A 22,730-nucleotide genomic window follows, 5' to 3' on the forward strand; every position below is an offset into this window, starting at 1 on the left:
CTTCTGAACTGCACAAGGGCATGGCAGGTGAGTCCCAACAGGACTGAAGCACAGAGCAAGTCCATAGAATACTGATAATCATTCCTAGCCTTGCCTAGTTACGTATTCACCTTGACTGAAAATTTCCTTTTTGCTGCACACTCAAAAGCTCTGAAAACAAAGATGTTCAAAATGACCTGATAATAAAGAAAAGTCCACTACATTAAATACAGTCTTTAAAGTCTTAATATGAATTGAAGAGAATTTCAAAGATCAACAGGTTAGAGGGGTTCCTGCACACCAAATGAATGATGGTATGTATTGACCAGTACATTTTCCAATCTTACAGAATATTTTATCTGGCTATGAGTGTGGCTTAGAGCTGCAATCCAAGAAAATGGGCAAAGACTCGAATTCAAGCCCAAAGCAGTATTACAGAAGTTAAAGCAGTATTCTATATGCCGGGTTTGCAGAGCTTAAGAAAGTGTTTGCAGATTTTTCACATATTTCATCCTGCTGGAACACTTAAAATGCAGCTCTGTGGGTTCTGATTACTTCCACTAACTCTGGTGCAGAGATTACCTCTTCTGCCAGTGGAATCTGGAAAAAAACTTGGACGCTTCCTATCCTGCAGATAAAATCCCAGCTGCATGCATGTGAAGATCTCATGCAGTACTGGGAGAGAAGCTGTGGACTCTTGCTGAATATGTCCTGGTATAGGACTTGCTTTGTTTAGCTTCTGATCAGGTGGCAGCCAGCAGCCGGGCAGTCTGAAATTACAAAGAGCATTTGTAAAGAAGAAGGGGGATGGAGAGGTCATGGGTTCATTGGAAAGCAGGGAGCCTGGAAACAACAGCACTATGCATTCATCCTCTTAGCTTGTGGAACACGGTTAAGTTTTAAGCAGCCATAAAATTCATGGTGCAGCTTATCTTTTTTCCTGCTGTTTTTTTGGTTTTTTTCTGAGCAGCCAGTTAAGAGGCAAACATAGATTACTGGCTTGTATATCAGAATGGACAACATGGGTGTCTACAGTCATTGCCAAGAGGATTCCCCCAGCAGTACCTGTCATGCAAGCAAGCAAGTTCCTTTGCAGAACTGTGTGCTGTCTCACTAGTTCTAATCCAAATATAATTACCTGGAATGGTCCAAGGGGTGTACAGCCCAGGTGTTATATACTTACTACTGCCTGTGGTATCTCCATGGCATTTGAAATCGACACAGTGATCAGATTTCACTGAATCCAAGTGTAAAATCTGTCTGCACCTTACTCTGTGTTGTGTTTTTTTAATACAAAATTGCCATTGCCTCCATTGATAATAGGTGCGAGTTTTTGACAATTTTGTTACAATTAAATGGAGGAAGGACAGTGCTTTAAGACCACCAGAAAATGAATGAATTTGTTATTTCCAAGTGTCTGGGTGGCATATCAAAGATTCAAAATATTGAGTAACTAAACTTGATGGTATGGGTTATTCTAAAGAACACTGGGCCAGCATCAAGTAAGCACATTGCTGCAGATATTCTGTGAACATCTGATGTTTGCTCCTTCTGGGGCTGGATACAACAGGGGGCTAATATCCATAAAACCTCTGGTCCACATTCAAGTACCTGAAGTTCAAAAGATGCTTCTGAACAGAGAAAGAAGTAGAGACAAACAAAACCACTATTACACTATTAAACATGATTTTTTATTCTTTCTGATTTAATAAACTGCTTCTACATATGCAGCAAGTTCTTGGCCAATTGACAGAAAAAAAGCATTTTCAAAAACATTTCAAGAACCGTTTTCTTAACATGACATTAAATGTGTAAAACTTTTCAACTGTGTTTTAGTCTGTTGTGTTTTTTCTGTGCCTGCACCCTCCCTTTAGCTGCTAGGAAAAAACATTTTGAGTCTGAGATACAAGAAATACAGAGCTTCAGAGGGTCTGGAAAGCAAAAGCCTGGTCCCACTTTTAGCCAGGCATTCCAGCCAGGCGTTCCTTGTCATAGTAGAGGATGGAAAGATCAAATGACAGGCCTCCTCACTGTTAGAACGTCAGTACTCCTGATCTAAGCTACTGTCACTGCAGAGAAATGCCAGTTTCTCCTTGACCTGCTCATAGAGCTAATGCTGTGGCATTGAAGGTAATTTCATTACCTTCAATACTCATCAAGTGAACCAAGAGTCGTAGGAAAAGCAACTAAATCTCCTTGGTTACATAAAGCCTAGTATAACTTGGCAGAGTGAAGAACCAGTTATTTGCCAGTGGTATAGAGGCTGCAGGATTCTTCCTGGAGACATCAGGAGGGAGATCTGGTGGTATTCCTGAAATCTGCTCTGAAGATGTGAGTTACCAATTCCTTGTGGAAGACAGGGTGAAGTAAAGACAATCTCTGTAGATTACATCCCAGAATTAGCAAATGAACTAGCAGCTATTCAGTCCAAGTTGATTGTATAGGACAGGGCAATGGTTGCAGAGATTGTTTCATTTCGATTGGAGGAGAAGTTCAAGTGTGAAAATAGCCTCTGTACTAACACACTACTGGACTCTTGAGAATATCAGTGGTTGAGTTAGATGTCAAAATAGGTCATTAAATTCAGGACAGGATATATCGTCTTATGACTGTTCCTCCAGAGCTATCTTTCTGGATTAGCTGATAGATGGGTTGGTTTTTCAATTCCTCCAGCATCTTGAAAGAATGCTAAAAAAGCAACTGGATAAAGACAGCACTGTATATCAAGGACTCATTAAAGAAATACAAACCAGCTTACTTAGGCAAGCCTTTACTGGTACTTGACATACTTTTCTACTAGGCCTCTGAATGCTCTGAAGGCAAGGATAAGGGTCAGATTTGACTCTCCATCCTGAAAGCTGATGGTGAAAGCAGGACAAGAACAGTGCACCTTCAGCCACCTGAATGGCTGAGGGGATGCACTGTGTCACTCTGTAGTGAAAGGTTCTTTATGATCAGCTGTGCCACGTGGCTGAATTTCAGCTAACTGGCTACCAAAGAATAAGCAGCCCCCCTCTCTTAAAGTAGTACATTAAGTCTCTTGAAAAGTCCTTCAAGATTAAAATTCAAACAATTTACTACTGGCCATAGCCAGAAGACAAAGATGCTCACTGCTTTCTTATGAGTTTGTTTGGAATCCTCTGCAGGCTGTAAGCTCACTAAACTGTAGTTTTTTTCCTTCATATGCAAAGCTTCTAAAATGGGACTCTGGCGTTCAGAGATGATCTAATAAATAAACCTGGTTGCCTCTACCAAGTCCTTCATGGAAAGGAATTTCTTCTAGGTATAACCTTTTTTATTGTAGAGGCCCTGGTTTCCACCCACTTAAATTATTACCTGCTACTGGTGATTACATCATATTTACTTTGTGGGTGGAATCCTGGAAACTGAAAAGCTGGTAAGCATCTCATTTCACAGAAGTGGGAAATGAGATATCGGTCCCCAACAGTTATAATAATTCTATACACCATACACATTATCCCCATACAGCAAGAGATGCTCATAAATAATTCAGCCACACTCAAAAGTAATGTATAGGCTTAACAACAGAGGTGCTTAAAAAACCAGAATTGCACATTACTTCCAATGAAGTCAGCTGAAATTTAGGAAAAATATAAAAAGATAATACCTCAATTAGGAAATGCTTAAGTAGTCACTAACTACTCAGAACACTACTTTGATTCATTAGCTGCTCTCATCAAAGAAAAATTTGGGGCAAAGTATTCCCTCCACCAATTAGGAATTTGAATAGTCCAATTCTCTAATTCTTCTGTAATTCTTTAGTATATTCTACGTGTGGTATAATCCAGTACCAGGCTAGCAGCTCCAAGAAGAGCAGGATCTGCTAGATTTGAGACCACCACATCCACTGTTTTAACAGAGGACAGTGCCTGTCTATTTATCACATCTTTGACAGCATTAACGTAGTGGTTAGCTAGAACCCCAGAAAGGATCACAAGAGACGGGTTCACCGTGTGCAGAATGTTCACAACGCCAAGGCCCAGCGCTGTCCCAGCTGAAAGATGAAGTAAAAAGAAATTAAGTAGAATACTCAGAGCACTTCTGGCATCAGTGGGTGAAACAGTTCTGTTAGCAGCAAGTAACACTGGAAAGTCAGTTAAGTGTTTTGTTCCACAGAGTTTTATGTTATCAGGTAATATGTGTCTGCTATTAAATTTTCTTTTGAAAGTAAAAAAAAGAAAAGGCAATTTTTTTTGCACAATAATGCATTATTCAATGTTATGGATGTGAAAAGACAAAACAAGGCATTAAGCATGCTTGTAAGCAAGGAGGAAATAGGAAAGCATTGCTCTACCACCTCAGTGTTAACCACTGTGTACAAGGAAGGACTATGCTTAAAACTAGTAAATCCATAAAATCCACCATGTAAAGTAGCACATAACATAAATTGCCTTTGCTACCTCTAACAGCCATTCACTTGTTTACAATGAAATGTCCCAGAATGTTCCATTATGATAAATTATAAAAAACTTATTTTTTTAAAGCAGAGCCTTTTAATATTTTTTTTTTTTACTGGAACAGATACTTTTAACACTTCTGCTGACATTTTCTCCAACATTTATATTTAAAATCTCATTACCATTAGATATCTCAATTTCTATATTGAGAGAGCCTCAACATGTACAGGCTGCTTGTAGTGTTACAGTGAACTACCATTTCTGTATCCCCTAAAATACAATCATGGAAGTGTTTCACCCTCTGGACTATGTTCTCACCTGTTCTGAGAATGCTCTCTGCTTTTGTATTCCCAAGTTTAGCTGCTTGAATAAGGTGTGCAGCACTAACAATCTCCTCCTCCTTCATTGACATTCCTTCTACTAAAAGCAGATCATCTGAAAAGGAGAGAAAGCCAAGAGCAAAATATGATAACGTGGCAAGTCAGAGGGTGAAAAAAAAGAAAAAATATTTCCATCTCTTTTACTTGTATACTGAATCCTGAACAATCTGTTCAACTCTGAGTTTAGCTGAAGTAATCATAGCCATGTTATTTGGGACACTACTTGCAGAAGCAGGGAATCAAACTCAAACAGTTAAAGTGTGGTATATTTATATATATATATATAAAAATATATAAAATATATATATTAATATATATATAATATATATTATATATTATATCTATATATAATATCCACTAGTCTTGTTGGACCCCAAAATAAATAAAATATAAATACTCTCATATTATTTAAGACTTAGAAGCCTTAGCTGAAAGACAATCACTGTGAAACCAAATGTCACAGAATGCCTGTCAGATTAGTCTTCATCAAGCTTAAAAAGAAAAGACCAGCTCTACTGTGTGCTTCTGCAAGTTCTGAGACCAGTGGTTCCAAATGTTCCTTGCTACTGAAAATGATCTGTATTATGTATGCTGCCTGTGTACCTATTCTTGTCTCCTCCTAGAAAAAGAAGGCAGATTAATTTTTTCTTAATACCTTCTTTTCAAATGTCTTCCTATACTGCAGTTTAGTAACAGTGTTTTCAAACCCAGAGTAAATAGATACCATCGTGCAGTTTCTTAGCTTCTCTCTGTAACGCTATTCCTGAGGCATATGCTTCTATGCATCCTTGGCTGCCACACAGGCACTCTGGTCCATCTAAGGATACCACAATGTGCCCAAGCTCAGCAGCACAGAAAGAACTGCCATGGATCAATTCGTGCTGATGAACAATTCCACCTCCAATTCCTGCAAAGATATTAAGATTTCTTTTGTTTAAAAAAAGGACAAACAGCCCCTGCTCCCCAACAGTTTTTAAAGACTACAAGACACTGACATTTGCTTTATCCTGATGTAGACAAGATTAAATAATTTGCTTCAGTGATTTGACACTCTTAATACACAAGCTTATAGCTCCCTCCTATTCATATATGTATCAAAATGGTATATAATGTTTGTATTTTTTTAAACCTATGGATGGTACTGAAATATGACAGATCTTTTAAGCTTGTGAATCATACTCTTTATGCAGAAAACTATCCAAGTGGCCTTAAAATTTTGCACTTCAGAAGAGAAGTTCTAATGGTGTATTTAGACAGCTAAACCTGTGTGTTAAATGGCCAGGACAGATAAATGTGCAGGCCTCTGCCGCCCCTCCCCAAACTGGGTGTAGATTCATTCAGCTAATTCTTACTGCCACCATCTAAAAGACTATATACTTAACAAATGAGAAAAGTTACCCCACATTTGCATTTGGGAGTTAAGCATACTTTCGTATATTCAGTTGCTTATCTTCCAGATACATATTCTGCATTTCTAAAGTTGAAAAAGGATTAATCTGTAGAGCTGAAAAATGCCAAATTATTCCAGCTGAAGTTGCTCAGATTTTCCTTACTTGCCTGTGTAGCAGTACCAGAAGAACTTGTTTGATCAAAAAGTCTATAAACTATGGAAGTGGTTTTATTTGCCAGAATAAATTAAAAAGCACCCTATACCAAAAAAACAGTATAGCAAAAGAATTTTTGGTTTTCCAGGCACAGTCGTAATGTTTATGCCTAGCCTATAGAGCCTCTAAGTGATGGTGCTGGACTTTGGGTTTTACTGAACTACAACATACCCACCTGTACCAGTAATCAGTGTTACAAAATTTTCTATTCCTTTTCCATGACCAAATTTCCTCTCTGCTAGAGCAGCACAGTTTCCATCATTGTCCACCCAGACTGGCAGGTGCAAAGCATCAGATATAGGAGTTCTGAGATCCACAGAGCTCCACTCCTGAATGAGTTTTGTAGAGTGAAGCACAACTCCTTCTCGAGGGTTTACCCGTCCACCGGTGGAAATACCTAAGTCCCAGAAATACAGGAGAGAAAAATGAAAACTAAGTCTGTGTAACAGACTTGAAGTAAAAACCTATTTTTCTTTCTCTAATGACAACATTTTTTCCCCCTAATATTAGGCTTTGAAGCAGAGTATGAAAGTAAAAATTTTTGAAGTATTACTGGCAGTTACTCTTTAGACATGTACAGATCACAAAATCATTGAATGGTTCGGGTTGAAAGGGACTGCTGGAGATCATCTAGTCCAACCTCTCTGCTAGAGCAGGTTCACCTACAGCAAGTGGCACAGGATTCTGTCCGTGTGGGTTTTGAGTATCTCCAGAGAAGACGACTCCACAACCTCTCCAGGCAGTGTGTTTCAGTGCTCAGTCACCCTCAAAGTAAAGAAGACAGTTCATAGAATGCCACACCTCTAATCACAATGCACCAAGTATCTTTAGACTGACTAGATAGGTAGTGGTTGTTAGTCAGAGAGTTAATGTTCCTACTTCAGGCAAGATTGCAGCAAATCACTTAGTAGCTGCCTTTCTTGTTAGTGGGTACAAAAGACGTAACAGAAAAAATAAATTATTCAAATCCTGGAACTCTATTAGTGTCCAGAAGTCTGCTATTACTCTCAAGATTCAGAATGACTAAAATAATTACTAGACCTAGAGTATTGATTTTGCCTTAAAAACACACTGTTTTTGTGAAAGATCAAAACTGTGTTCAGGGATTTGTCTGCTGAACAAAGTAGGCCAGTAACCAGCTCTATTGGCCAGCCCAGTTTTTCCTAACTCTGGAGAGGCTTCCAGAGTTGGCAGGAGTCTCTCAGGACCACTGAAAAGCAGGTGTCTATAACGGAGGTAGGTAGCTCTAGACAATTAAGTTTGAACATTTTCTTGTACAGAGCTTATATGACTGCCTCATATATGAAGATGGCTCCAGGGTTAATGCTGTAATGGAAAGCAGCCATAAAAGCTCCAAAACAAGCAGCTGAATTGAACATTAAAGGTGTAAAAAAGATCAGATTTGAAGGGCTAACATTTTTCCTTACATCTTTGTGTACTTAACACTGTTTTTGAAGTTCAAGTTAATTTTTCTTTGTAGTGTGTGATTCGGGTTAAGTTTTCATCTGGAACAAACTACTTTTCTTTAGGAACGTTTCTCAGCTAAAATGAATATTCTATGTCCTTCTGAAAAATCCAGAACACATTAAACAACATCTTCATAAATAACTAATATTTAAGGACAAATCTCCTAGTCACCATCAAACTGAAGAAGTCCTGTCTGATACAAGCACAGTTTAATACAGTTTAATACACTGTTTAATACACAGTTTAATACACTGTACTGCAAGTGAACTAGAAGTCAGCAGAAGGGCTGCTTTTGTCTCTGCTAGCTACAAATTTACTCCTAACTTTCTTGCCTTTTTAGTTTGCCTTGGTGTATCTGAAAATTCTGCTGCACAGTTGATCCTAGCCCTAAAGAAAGGCTTACAGACAGCAAAGAGCTGTTTTGATAAACACTAAACACTGAGCATCTGATTCACAAGGCCAAGACAGCAGAGAGCTTCATAATCCAGAGTACTACAAAAACACATTTTAGATATAGTTTACCATAACAGATTGTTTAATGGTTGTTACAAACTGTAGAAACTTCAGTTTTTATAGTCAGCTTCTCATTTTTAGCTATTTAGAAATGTTTGTTTGTTAAGAATATGTAAGAACTTGAAGTACAGAAGATCCATTTTAGAGAGGTGTTTTAAATTAATGAGTAGTGATTTGATTTCATGTTGGAAAATACAGATGTAAAAAGTATTTGTTAACTTACCTACTCCCAAAATTCTGCAGTTTACATTTACTGCCTCTGATGCAGCCTCTACACACATCTTTAGAATTAACGCTAGTCTGTCTTCATAGGTTTTAGGGTTGAGCTGGGTATACTTCTTAACTATTTCACCCTAGAAATTAAAAACAACAAAACATGCCCCACAGAAATGTATGTCATGATGAAATTTCTCTTCCACATAAATTACAAGTGAATTTGAAAATAGAGAGCCATAACTTATCTCTTTAAAAAAACACAAATGCTATACTTTAGTTTTTGGGCTTGCAGGCAACGTTCGTGACAGCTCTTGGGTACAAGTTTGTAAGATTAGGCATTGCATTCTGCTTCTGTAATCAACCCCCCATCTGAAATTAAATACACATTTTAAGGAACACATAGCTCATGTGAGGAAGTATCACCAGAGCTGCTGCAACTGTTGTTATGCATAAACCATGACAGAGCAATGTACTTAAGCTCAACACTGCGTTAAAAAAAAAAAAGTAACAATTGCTTAAAAAGGACGGAAAACCCACAGTGCTTTAAAAATAAAATCTTTCCAATCTGACTGCATTCTGAAAGGTTTCTGCACCAAAAAGGCAGAATCAGACAGACAGAAATGCTAGAAATTTCAAGGAAAAATTGACTATACTTTCAGAAATATCTTCTAAGTGATTAGACTTCTGAGTTACTTGCAATATCTGTGGAGTACCATCGTGTCATACATCATGACACTTGATGGTACCCAGAATAGTCTGGGTTTAAAGGGACCTCAAAGGTCATCCAGTTCCAACTCCCTACCATGGGAAGGGACACTGAACCAAACCAGGCTGCTCAGAGCTCCATCGAACCTGGCCTTGAACATTTCCAGGGATGCGGCATCCCAGACTCCTCTAGACAACCTGTTCCAGTGCCTCCCCATCCTACAACAAAGAACATCTTCCCAATATCTAATCTAAACCCACCCTCTTTCAGGCTGAAGGCATTCCCCTTTTCATGTCACTACATGCCCTTGTAAATACTTTGGAGAGGGTGGGGAGGGGCCATGAAGATTATTTTCAACCCTGTTCATGCTGTGTAATGAAAGTATTCATGATGCATGCTTGGAATCCATGGGCACTAAGGAATTAATTCAATGTTTACATGGCAGGATTAAGCCAGGAGACTGCTGAAGGCATCCTGTGTAACAGTGTTATTCTCCCTGTTAAATCCCCTGTACCATGCATCTCAGTGAACTGCACTGAATTAATGCAACTCAGTAAAGAGGAGTAACAATGACAGTCTATAAAAAAACATGGCTGAGTGATTGTTGCGAAAGAACTTGGAAAATTCCAAACTGATAATGGGTTTGAGTACTGGGTCCCACCATCTCAGTATCACATAAGTGACAGTTTGTGGATTTTGGATGCTTAGTTTCTTTTTCACTTTTAGGTTTGAGGGTGCATCAGAGAACTTGATTTGGAAGACAAGGTTGCAGCAAATATTATCAGAAGACATAAGGCCTTCTAAAAGGAATTTTTAAATCTTTTTTTTTTTTGTGAAAATAAAATTTAATCTCATATTCTGCCACTGGCTGTTAAATACTTACATCTGTTGTGTAAATTTTATTATGAAAGTCTGATTGTTTTCACTCTGATGTGCCAGCATTTCAATTTTCACAAATATAACTTCAAGCTCTGTAAAGTGGGCAGAATTTTTTACATTATTTTTTTCCAGTCTGTGTTGACTCATAGGAAAAAATGTGGTGTCAATTTTGCTTCTAAAAATATTACACTTTTAAAAGCTGTCTTTAAGACCTTGAAGATCTGTCAGACATCTCTGAAATGAAAATTTTCTCTTAATGTGAAAATTGTGGACTGTGTCAGATCCCTTTACATAACCCTTCATGCTTCAGGCACCTTATTCTACCTTCTGGGCAGTTATTATTGAACTGATCTAGTTATCTGCAAATATGAAGTATAACGGTAGGTGTAATTGTCCAATACTGTTAAGAACAAAAGCAAAATACTTCTCATCATGAATTTTATTCACATCTTTGAAACGCTGCAGAGTTCAGTAAATTGATTTGCTAGATGCTGGTTGTTGCTCAGAATGGTCTTGTGTCAATTAATGTAAGTGTAAGGCAGTGGGGAAGCAAAAAAACTAATACTGCAGCCCTCCATGTTTTGCTTGACATACAAAACCTTGCAGGTTGAACCGAGTTACCTTTTAAGAAGAACCAACACATGCAAAAGCTGTTCTATTCGCCAAAGTCTGTAGTCAACCCACAAAGAAGCAGCTAAAACCCCGCACCACCAAATGGGCATTGCTAGTTTAACATCAGTCTTAGAAGAGCAAAGCAATAAGCAAGTTTTATCAGGACTGTATGAGAGGCAGGAAAGAAGGTGAGAAATCTTCTTTGTCCCTCAACAAAAGTTGATAATACTGCTTCGTTTTGGAGCTATTTGGCATCACAAGCCCGTACCCACAAAGCCCAGTGGAGTTGGCAGAATATCTAAAAGCACAACAGAATATTTACCTTCATACTGACGATTGCTACTCGGAGATTTGTTCCGCCTAGATCCACTGCCAGAGCACTCTGTGTCTCTAGAATATGGTCAATATCTTGAGAGATATTATCTTTGACAGGAGGAAAACAGAATTTCTTTTGCAATGGTTCTTTGAGGTCAATAGATTTAAGGAACTTCAAAATCCTTGGAACAGCATTACCATCTCCATATATTTTTGAGCTATAATACAAAAAAGAATTAATGTAATTTGAAATAACACTGGAATCTATAAAGTTCTTTGTATGGCAGAAGAGTGTAACAGTATCATTACAATATTATGATCTGGCGACTCTGCTAATACTGCAGCTCACACTATGACAGACTGTCATGAGACATGGTAGATAGTGACAGTAGTTTAAACAACACACACAGATCTTTCAAGTCTGGCATTAGCTCCATTTTGGAATATGAAACTGGAATGCAGAAAACTGGAAACTAGTGATACCAAAATCCCTGTAAAATTACCTTTAATGAAGCAGAAATAAAAATATGGGCAGTTTATGTGGTACAAATCAAGTAAGATGTACTTATTGCACAGATGCCAACTATGTAATAATAAACCATACATTCATGTCAGTTTTCAACATGACTGTTTCTAAAATATCATACACAGCATCAGATACTTGGTATTAAAGAATTCAGTTTTACTGTTCAGTTTAGATTCTTCAAAAATACTCTTTTTATCCTTGTCCTTAGTTGAACAAGTATCTATCAAACTTTATAAGAACTTAGATGAATGAGTCAGTACTCATTAGGGCTGAGGAATAAGGAAAAGCACCTTGCCAGAATTCTGCAGCTTCCCTGGAAGCTTGCACTCAGGACTCTCTATGCATCATGAGGTCAAATCAGTTATTGAGTATTGTGTCATAGAAGCACAGAATAGCTTGCATTGGAAGTGACCTCTTGAGATCATCTAGGCCAAGGCAGGTCACATTGACCAGGTGACAGAACTCATCCAGGTGGGATTTTGATGTCTCCAGGGAGGGAGACTCCACAACATACCTGGGTGATCTTTGCCTGTGGTCTGCCACTCTCAATGTAAAGCTCTTCTTCAAGTTGAGATGTAACTTGTGTTTTGGTTTATGGCCATTACCCCTTGTCCTGTTGCTGGGAACCACTGAAAGGAGTCTGGCACCATCCTCTGGGCACCCGCCTTGGAGATATTATTATATATTGAAGAGGCCCCCGCTCTCAGTTGTGCCTTGTCTTTGTCTAGACAGGGCCAGCTTCCACATTCTCTCTTTTCTCATAAGAGAGATGCTCCAGACCCCAAATAACAGAATCACAGAATAAACTAGGCTGGAAAAGACCTTTGACACAATTGAATCCAACATGTTACCTAACATTATCAGCTTAACCATGGCACTGAATGCCTCATCAAGTCTTTTTTTTAAACACCTCCAGGGACAGCAGCTCAACCATCTCCCTGGTGTCACGATCTGCTCATACGAACAGGGGTTGTGATGGTTCAGAGTGCAAAACACAACACAGTGGGGATTTCAGTATTAATCAAAACAAACCACTGTTTATTGAATGACCACAGCAAATGCGATAGAGGGATTAAGGGAGAGAAAAAAGATAGAGGAAGGGGGAGAGAGAAAGAGGTGGGCTTATAGCTACCAAACGTAGAGATGAAATCCTTTGCAGTCCGGCCGAGGACCCAACTGTTATGTCAGGGAGATCTCAAAGTCCTGGTTATCTCAGGGTTCTACTATAGTCCATTGCTGAGGGGGGGAACAGATCTTGAAGTAAGTCTATTGAAATGGCTGAGGGGAAAAAGGTATTGAAGATGGGTACAGACAGCCCACGTTCTCAGCAGGGTAAGTCAATATCAGCAGTGAGCAGGACCCATTGTGTTTCAGCACTGGTTTCTATGGGAAACCAGTCTAGGTCCAGTGAACACATCTGCAGGCAGCACTTAGCAGGCATCCTGCTTCAGTCAGGCCAGCACCCCTGGATCAGAATTACGGGGGTCTCAATCTCAGTCCTTAGGAGGGGGACATCAATCTCTGTCCATCATGGTGGTAGTGGAGCAGATGAAGGATTTTCCATGGGAGGGCTACCAAAGTTGCTCCAGCAAGTTCATCTGGCCAAGAGGTGGGAGAATTCCTGGGCTATGGTCATGAAGCAGGTGCAAGCATATAGGGCGCGTCGCCCCTTGGCAGGCCCTGCTAGAAGCAGTCACTGTAGATACAGCTGTGAACAATCACTTGGCAGGCCAGAATTCTGCTCAGGGGCCTCAGGATTTTTGGAAGTTCATCCACCACCTGCAGGCCAGAATTCCAATCAGGCTCCAGATGTCTGTCCTTGGGATGGTCATGAGGCAAATGAGGAGAACTTCATACTACCTTTCACACCTGGGTAGCACATTCCAATGCTAAACCACTCTTTCTGTGAATAATTCTTTCTAATATCTAGCCTAAACTTCCACCTGGCTACAGCCTCTTGTCAGGGAGTTGTAGAGAGTGATAAGGTCTCCTTGAGCCTCCTTTTTTCCAGGCTGAACTCCCAGCTTCCTCAGCCATTCCTCATAGGATCTGTATTCCAGGCCCTTCACCACCCTTGTTGCCCTTCTCTGCATGAATTCAAGCATCTCAGCGTCCTTCCTAAATTGACAAATTGGACACAGCACTTGAGGTGTGGCCTCACCAGTGCTGAGTACAGGGGCAGAATGACCTCCCTGCTCCTGCTGGCCACACTATTCCTGACACAGGCCAGGATGCCCTTGGCCTTCTTGGCCCCCAGGGCACACTGCTGGCTCATGTCCAGCTGGCTGTGGACCAGCACCCCCAGGTCCCTTTCTGCCTGGGCCCTGTCCAGCCACACCATCCCCAGCCCATGTGCTTGCAGGGGGCTGTTGTGACTCAAGTCTGGGACCTGGGACTTGGACTTGTTAAACCTCATATCCTTGGACTTGGCCCATCCATCCAGCCTGTCCAGGTCCCTCTGCAGAGCCCTCCTACCCTCTAACAGATCAATACTTGCTCCCAGCTTGATGTCATCTGCAAATTTACTGATGGTGAACTCAATCCCCTTGTCCTGATCATCAATGAAGATATGAAACAGGACTGACCCCAGCACAGACCCCTGAGGGACACCATGGTGACTGCCCACCCACTGGATGTGACACAATTCACCTCCACTCTCTGGGCCCGGCCATCCAGCTGGTTCCTAACCCAGCAAAGAGTGCTCCTGTCCAAGCCATGGGCTGCCAGCTTTTCCAGGGGTGGAAGTCCTGTGGACAGATGGTGTCAAAGGCATTGCTGAAGGTCAGGTGGAGAACATCCACAGCCTTCCCCTCATCTACCAGGTGGGTCACCTGGTTATAAAAGGAGATCAGGTTGGTCAGGCAGGACCTGCCCCTGCTAAATCCATGCTGGCTGCATCTGAGCCCTGGGCCATCCTGGAGGTGCCACATGACCACACTTGGGATGATCTGTGCCATTCTCCTGCCAGGCACAGAGGTCAGGCTGACAGGTCTGTAGTGTCCTGGACCTTCCTTCCTGCCCTTTGTGTGGATGGACATCACTGACCAGCTTCCAGTCATCTGAGACCTCCCCGTGAGCCAGGACTGCTGGTAAATGATGCAGAGAGGCTCACAAGCTCATCTGCCAGCTCTCTCCTCCCCCTGGGATGGCCACCGGGGCCATAGACTTGTGAGCATCTAAGTGGCTCCGCAGGTCTCTGAGTGCCTCCTGCTGGATAACAGGGGGACCATTCTGCTCCCTGTCCCCACCTACCAGCCCAGGAGGACAGCTGTCCTGAGGACAACCTGCCTTTCTGTTAAAAATTGAGGCAAAGAAGGTGTTAAGTATCTCTGCCTCTTCATCATCTTTCTGTTCCCCATCTAATAATGAATGGAGATTATCCTTGCCTCTCCTTTTGCCATTAATGTATTTATAAAAATATTTTTATTATTCTTCATAGAAGTGACCAGATTAAGTTTTAATTGGGCTTTTACCTCCCTAGATTTTTTTCCTACTAGACCTAGCCACATCCTTAAATATTTCCTGAATTACCTGTCCCTTTTTCCAAAGGTCATCATCTTTTTCTCCCTTAGTTCCTTCAGAAGTTCTTTTTTCATCCAGATCAGTCATCTTCTCCAACAGCTCATCTTTTGGCACACAGGGACAGCCTGCTCCTGTGCTTTCAAGATTACTTTCTTTCTGTACCCCCTTGTTTTTAAGGGTTGCTTCCTAAGGATCTTTCCGAATCAGCTTCTTGAATAGGCCAAAGTCTGCCCTCTGGAAGTCCAGTGTGGAAGTTTTCTCTGTGCCCCTCCTTGTTTCACCAATTATTGAGAATTCTATTATTTCATGATCACTGTATCCCAAATGGCCCCCAACAACCATATCTCCCACCAGCCCTTCTCTGTTGCCCTTTTTGAAGATCATTGGCTTTCTTCCAGTTATTAGGCATCTTTCCCAGTCCATGATTTTTCAAAGATAATGGAGACTGGCTTAGCAACATCTGCTAGCTCCCACAGCACACATGGGTGCATCCCATCAGGTCTATAGAATTATGGGTCTTCAATCTGCCTAGCTGATCTCTAGCTCAACTCTCTACAAACAAGTCTTCCATTCTCTAACCTTTTCTTCTTACTCTGATGTCTGGGATTTCTGAAGGCTGTTCTCAGCAGTAAACACTGAAGAAAAGAAGACATTCAATAATTCAGCCGTCTCAGTGTCTTCCAATACCAGGACACCCCTATGATCCAGCAGCAGCCACACATCTCCCCTGTTCTTCCTGTTGCTGCTGATGAATTTGTAGAAGTCCTTCTTGTTGTCCTTTATATCCCTGGCCAGACTGAATTCCACATCCCTGCATATTGTGACAATGTTCCTACAGTCCTCCCAGGTGGCCTGCCCCTTTTTTCACATCCCATAAATTTCTTTCTTCTGTTTGAGTTTTACTAAAATCTCATCTATTTAGGGCTCCAGCCCTCTTTGCCTGATTTCTGGATCATAGGGACACACTGGTCTTTAGGTCAGAGGAAGTGATGCTTGAATACTGACCAGCTCTTTGGACACCCTCCTCATCTGGAGTCCTAACCCATCAGATTCCTCCAAACAGGCCCTTGAAGAGGTTAAAGTTAGCTCTTTCCAAGTTTAGGAAAGAGCTCCTAAACTAAACAGTTCTAATCCTGCTTGCTGTTTTGCTTCCCCAGGGGCAGATTCTGAGTTTCTAATGGTCACTGCAGCCAATGCTGTCCCCAGCCTCCACATCTTGAACCAGTGCCTCTTGGTTTGTTAGTAAAAGGTCCAGAACACATCTTTCCTCACTGGCTCCTCCACCACTGCATCAAAATTATCTTAACTGATCTGCAGGAACTTCCTGAACTCTGTGCCAAGCTGTGTTGTCACTCTTAACAAACATCAGGTACAAATCTCCCAGGAGAACCAGGGCCTGTGATGCTATTTCAGTTGCCCACACAAAGCCTCATCAACTTCCTCTCTTCATCAGGTAGCCTCTGGTAAATACCCACAAGAGTGTCACCCATATTAGCCTGTTACTTAATTCTCATCCATAAACTCAACTTGTTCATCTGTCACTGAGTAGAGCCTGATACAGTCCAATTGCTCTCTCACATGAAGAGCAACTCCACCACCTTGCTTCTCTGATCTGTCCTCTCTAGATATAGCCATCCATGACAACATTTACCTCCACACATAGCCATCCATGACAAAATTCCAGGTATGTTGCCGTAATTCCAATGAGATCATGGCTCTGCAACCTCACATAGATTTCTAGTTTACTAGATTACACTTGCTGAGTGCACTGGTATACAGGCACTTTACGGAAGATCAAGCAACAAGGCCGCTTGAAGGGGTGTGAGAGTCATGAACACCACAGTCATGAAAACCCTTGATGTGTTTTGCCCTATGATCCTGTCCTGGAGTGATCTATAATGCTGTATTCCACAACTATCTGTGCCAAAAAATCATTACTGTCTTGTCACTGTCATATTTTCTGAAAAAACCCTTCACCAGGATTTCTTCACCTGGGAAGCTGAGAAGTCTTAGAGAAGAATGAAAACAATAATTATTTGATTGCTTCTCTTGTGTTTGCAGCTTTGGAATGGGGTTGGAGATTGTTTATTCAACAGGTAGGTGGTTGATTGGTTTCATATGAACTGTTTTTACTTAATGACCAATCACCATCCAGCTGTGTCAGGACTGGAAGAAGTCATGAGTTTTTAATTAGTATCTTGTTAGGCCTTCTGTAAGGATCCTTTCTCTATTCTTTAGTATAGTTTTAGTATAGCAATCTTTAATATAATATAAAATAATAAATTAGCCTTCTAAGAACATGCAGTCAGATTCTCAATTCCTCCTTCATCCTGGGGACCCAGCAAATACCACACTGTCTCTTCAAGACGCTGCAGCTGGGGACCTCGTGTGCATGTGGCAGGAGGGAGGGTATTTTTAAAATTACCCTGCCCAGGCAGTTTCCTGCCTTTTGCTTGCTAGTGTTTGCTTTGAGGGCTGTTTCAACCTTGTTTTGGTAGATTTTTTTCCCTTCCTTTTTTGGGTTCTCTTTTCATTTCCCCCCAACACCCCACCCTGCCTCAGCCAGACTCCAGCTGGCGTTTCTGGGCTGTCCTGGGGCAAAGTCTGTATGTGCCCTCCTGCTGCTGCAGGGAGGGGCTGGCCCCGCCTCAGCCCGAGCTGCTCCAGGAGAGAAGACTACGGGAGTAGATCTTCTCCCTTCTCCCTTTTGTGGCAGCCTTGGGTTTTCCAGTCTAAAAACTGCATTTTGCAGTCAGAAACTATATCAAAGGGAACTTTGCAAGGTCTGCTGGCAGCAGATAAGCCAGCGAGTTCCTGGGGTTGGGCACCCAGTGCCAGTGCGGATGGAGTGCTCCTTCCCCACCAGCCCATCCCAGAACCATGGTGTAGAGCAGCACGGCAGCAGCGCTGGCAGAGCCCATGGACAGCAGGAGGAAGTGGCAGCAGTCACTGGAACCAGAAAGCTTCCATTTGCCCCCAGAACTGCTCTGCAGACTCCTGCCTTCCCAGAGCGGGTTCTCACCATCTTGCCTCTTTGTTCCTGGGAGGCACCACCTTGGAAGGGAAGGGTGTGATGCCCCTTTCCCTTTGTCCTTCAGCCATGCAGCTGCCTCTGGCAGGCACCACTTCAGGAACAGTTATTTCTGGCATTTCAGGTCTCTCTCTGTTCCCGTGGGGTTGTGAGATTTAGCAGTTTGGTATCTAACAGTTATTTCCTTTCCCCCCTCCCACACCCAACCTGCAGGCATCCTGTTTGTTTAATAAACTTATTTTTCACTTGCATTTACTCCATTCATTATGTGTTGTTCCTTATTGGTAGAAAGGGATTGGTTGGAATCAAGGGGAAGTTACTCATTTCAGAGTGCCCACCTCTTTAAATTTCCTCAAAATGAGACAGATCTTCAATCTGCAGCCAAGGTACATCTGACTCTGCAGCGGTTGCTACGACCTGCTCCCCAGGAGGAAGCAATGGCACAATTATTGCCATTTGCACCCTGATTCCCAGTCCTTCAATTTAAAGTCCATCTCACCAGACTGGCTAGCCTGCTGCCAAAGAGACACTGCCCTTTTTATGCCCTTTTTAGCTGGGGGATCCAGGCTAAAAATAATAAAAACACAATCCACTGTTATAAAAGCCAAAACCTTCTTGATAGCAACAGCCACAAACCCAGACACTGATCTGAACAATGTGTCTGCCTCTGACTGTCCTGATTTCTCTGACTCGTAGGATACATGAGATGACCTGGGCAGAGATGTTTTTCATGTGCCTCACCAGGGCTTTACAGTCTTCCTTGATCCTGGCCATGTTTTGGCTCTCAGTATCATTTGTATCCACACAAAGTGTCCTTAAGGCACAAGTCAAGGTAGGCAGACAGGATGTTCTCTCCCATGCTGCTCCTAAAGAACAAGCTCTCTTAATCACTGGTCTAGGTTAATATAAATTTTGTCTTCTTGACTTTCGGTTGGATGTTAAATGAACACGTATTGAAACATGAACATGTTAAATGAACTTGTATTGAAATATTACTAGTAACATTTTGCTCTGTAAATACTACTGCATACCAGACACTGCATTATGGTTCTGAAATGAAAAATCATTTGTAACCTCCAATCAGTGTATTAAATGCACTCCAATCAAATATGATGAAACACCTTAGGACTAAATGCCTTTTACTCTACTGCTTTAACATCCCCCTCAATGAATTAAGATGAGTGTACTCACCATGGATATTGCTTCCCAAACTGCAGCTGTAGAGCATGAAGAATCTTATCCTGTGTATCAGCATCACGAACATGAAGAACATTTTCACCTAGACAACAAAAAATTAAGATAATAGGACAGATCAGATGCTCAAATTGCATTAGAGTATGAGCTGCTTTAGAAATGAAAAAAAAAAAAGGTTTTAGCTCCTCTGTGAGGGCAAGATGCCCATCAGATTGACATCACTCTTCATCAGTTCTGTGCCTCCCCTTGCTCCCACTAAAGCAATGGTGTCACCTCTGAGACACTGTCCTGCATTATAAAACGTAGTTAAGAAAACATGTACCTGTTTCTCTTCCTGTCTGCCGTGTCCCCAGGTTGATGACAGGTGTGCCAAATGCTCCCACCTCTCTGACACCACAACTGCTGTTACCAATCATACAACCAGCGTGAGCAACTAGCTGAATGAACTGGTCAAATGGCACATGCTTCACTGCCCGAAAATTGGGATGGTGTTCAATGCCCTTCTTCCTCATCACACGAACCATCTCTTTGCTTCCTACAGAAAAGCAAAGTAGAATAAATTATTTAAGTTCTACTTTTAAAATCAAAGTCCTGGCACACAAAGAATATAGTAGCCAGCCACTCACTGAGAGCTGGTTTTTGCTCTTTTTATCCTTAAACTGTAAATCATTTTGCTCAGCACTTATGCCAAAGTTTGATACAAGAATTCACTGCAAAAGTGTCTTTGTAGTTTTAAGCTAATTTAAGAGGCACTAATATTGCTCCTACATGTCACCTGGTTTCTCCTCATTTTCCTTCCCACACTGAAAAACTGAAATGTCTTCTAGCAATGTGAACATAGAGCTGCAGCAGATGCACCCACAAGGCTGACACAATCCAGCTAGTTCCATCTGGCTGGAAGACATGGATAAAAGCACTCTTTTGAAGACAATCTGTTATGTGTCACTCTGTCACGAAGGTATTCTACTCACCTGCATCCACATTAGGGAATAGAACAAGTGTTCTCTTGTTGAAGGAGATGAGTGCATCTAGTGTCAGCTCAAACATCTTTATGGAATGTTTAATATCTGTGGTTACAGGATGCTGCAGAGCAACTATATAATCTCTGGTTTTGACATCTTCACCTGTCCAAATGGAGGGCAAGAGAAGTTTTTTTATTGGTGTAGAATAGCAAGAGGAAGGAAGGACATACTTTTAGAACTACAGATGTGAAACCCTGAAAAGCTGAGGCACCAAATGGGATATATCTAACACATAGGGAAAATGCTAGAATAAAAATCAAGGTACTTACAGGGTAGCCTAGCTTGTTATTGGCCTCTCTAAGCACGTCTCATAATTTTACAGACCACTGCCTAAATGTCTACAACTGTTAACTTGCAAGCCTACTTCTAAAGCTTTATAAGACTATACCAGGAGATCAAGACACTACTCTGACACCACTATAAATCTGGATTTGCTCCTGAAGCTGCTCTGATTTTCTGTCAGTTGTCCATTCTCAAGCAAAGACCTCATTTCCACAGTATAAAAACAGTCAGTCACACTAGTCTTAGTACATTTGATAAACATTTATCTGCAAAACATACTGATTGAAAAAGATTCCTGCTTCTACACATGGTAACCCTACAGGACACTGCTTTGTCAAAGACAAAAAGGAAACATAAAACTCCACTGTTAACAGGAATTATTTCTAAGTTAGTCAGTATTAAACACCAAAAGCCTTTGGTGCATGTTGTCCTGTTGCAGTGCATTCCTCAAAAAAAGGTTCATAATACAAATCTGTGTGATTTTTTTTACATTAGGCCTGAACAGCTTTGATTCTATTTAACTAAAACTCTACTACACCAAAGTAACTGCTCATGTAAGACTGTTCTGCTTTTAAACTGTTCAGCTCAGAGAAAATATTCATTTAAGGAGTTATTTTTTGACTTGGCAAAAGGTCTGGAAGTGTTCAGTAAAATAGATTTGTTTCAGTTGTATGTGGCAAAATGAAAGCAAATGTAGAAAGAAATACCAAGTACTATTAAAAATACATATTATTTTTTGACTGATAGCCTACTTACTGAGTTCGTCTAGTGTTGAAAGGCATGTGAGAAAAACGTAAGAAGTGGCCCGCTTACCTAGCCACATGCTAATAATACTCATGTAGTCTTTGTTTTTGGCAGAGAGAAGCTTGTCATACGAGGGACAGCCTGCTAAAAGGATGCGGTCGTGGTCTTCACACATGGCTATCAGGTGCTGCTCTGCACTCCTCGTGCAGCACACGTGGTAATGGGCCAGCTTGGTTATGGCATGTCTGATGGAGTCATCGATGGTCCCGCTGACCTCCCCACCTTCAATGTGAAGAATGCGAATGTTCATCAGGGCTGCGGACGTGGCCAGGGCCAAGGCATCGAATCTGTCCCCATGAACTATCATTATGTCAGGTTTCAGGCGGTTGAGGACGTCAGGTAACTTGACTAATGCAAGGCCCACTGACTCCACCATAGCTGCCTCATCCTCCCCTCTCACGATGGTGTGCAGTCTCGTATGAATGTCAAAGTCATCCTGTTCAATCATTCGATAGGTGTTACTGAAGGTCAGAGAAAAAGCGTTATTAGAGTAAATACAACTTGATTTTACAGCAATATTGCCTCACAAAATAAACATGAATTACAACAGCTGTACTGGGGTTGAAAAAAGACTTGCTTTCCACATCTTCTTCACTGAGGAAAGTAGCTTTTAAGATTTTAACAGAATATTCTCATCCATGTGAAGATCCTCCCTAATATTCCAAACATCCAGTTTTCCTAGACACCATTAAGGAAGAACTGCGCTGAACACATTGTGGAAATCCTCAGAAATCAAACTCTTTGTTCATATGTCCACTGAGACTTACAGAGAATAGATATGGCATGACTTCCTGTCAGAAAGGGTATGTTTATTGACATTTCTGTGGACAACTCTATAAATACAACAACCAATGTGATGCAAAGCCGAGGCCTGTATGTTTAAAGAAAACATCCTGCAGGTAGCATATATTATTTCAGACTCTGTATTTTTTTAAGGCATATCCTTTTTATTTTACTGAGTAAAGGGCCTCGCATTTATATAGCATAAATTTCATTAAATTTCCAACTCCATTTACAAATATCCTTCACAGACCTACCATCTTCCTGATTATGTACATTTATCTCAGAAAACTTTCTTTCTCTTTGTTTCTGCATTCTTTGCCTTTTGAAAGGTGAAAATCTAGGAGGCAAGCGAGATTGTGCATTTATGTTTGCCAGATCAAAATCTCTACTGTTTGCTTTGTGCATTACAAATCATTCACAATACAGAGACAAATGTTAAACACCTTGGAACTAGAAAAGTAGTATTTTGTATTACTT

The 22,730-nt window shown here is 41.2% G+C and overlaps 1 protein-coding gene across 1 annotated transcript in view; it reads right to left on the reverse strand.

Moving 5' to 3' along the window:
• Positions 1-1,690: 1,690 nt before the first annotated feature.
• The window catches only part of GNE (glucosamine (UDP-N-acetyl)-2-epimerase/N-acetylmannosamine kinase), a 35,036-nt gene continuing 13,996 nt past the window's right edge, over positions 1,691-22,730 (reverse strand). Inside the window, exons 3-12 of the mRNA XM_058823628.1 lie at positions 21,480-21,931; positions 20,334-20,486; positions 19,685-19,897; positions 19,360-19,447; positions 11,097-11,307; positions 8,585-8,714; positions 6,557-6,778; positions 5,502-5,684; positions 4,716-4,832; positions 1,691-3,994 (exon numbers count right to left, since the gene is read on the reverse strand). Of these exons, the coding sequence (XP_058679611.1) occupies positions 3,759-3,994; positions 4,716-4,832; positions 5,502-5,684; positions 6,557-6,778; positions 8,585-8,714; positions 11,097-11,307; positions 19,360-19,447; positions 19,685-19,897; positions 20,334-20,486; positions 21,480-21,931 (2,005 nt within the window). The 3' untranslated portion in view covers positions 1,691-3,758. The remainder of the gene's footprint in view (positions 3,995-4,715; positions 4,833-5,501; positions 5,685-6,556; positions 6,779-8,584; positions 8,715-11,096; positions 11,308-19,359; positions 19,448-19,684; positions 19,898-20,333; positions 20,487-21,479; positions 21,932-22,730) is intronic.

Source organism: Ammospiza caudacuta, chromosome Z (assembly GCF_027887145.1).
Source record: "Ammospiza caudacuta isolate bAmmCau1 chromosome Z, bAmmCau1.pri, whole genome shotgun sequence".
Taxonomy (NCBI): domain Eukaryota; kingdom Metazoa; phylum Chordata; class Aves; order Passeriformes; family Passerellidae; genus Ammospiza; species Ammospiza caudacuta.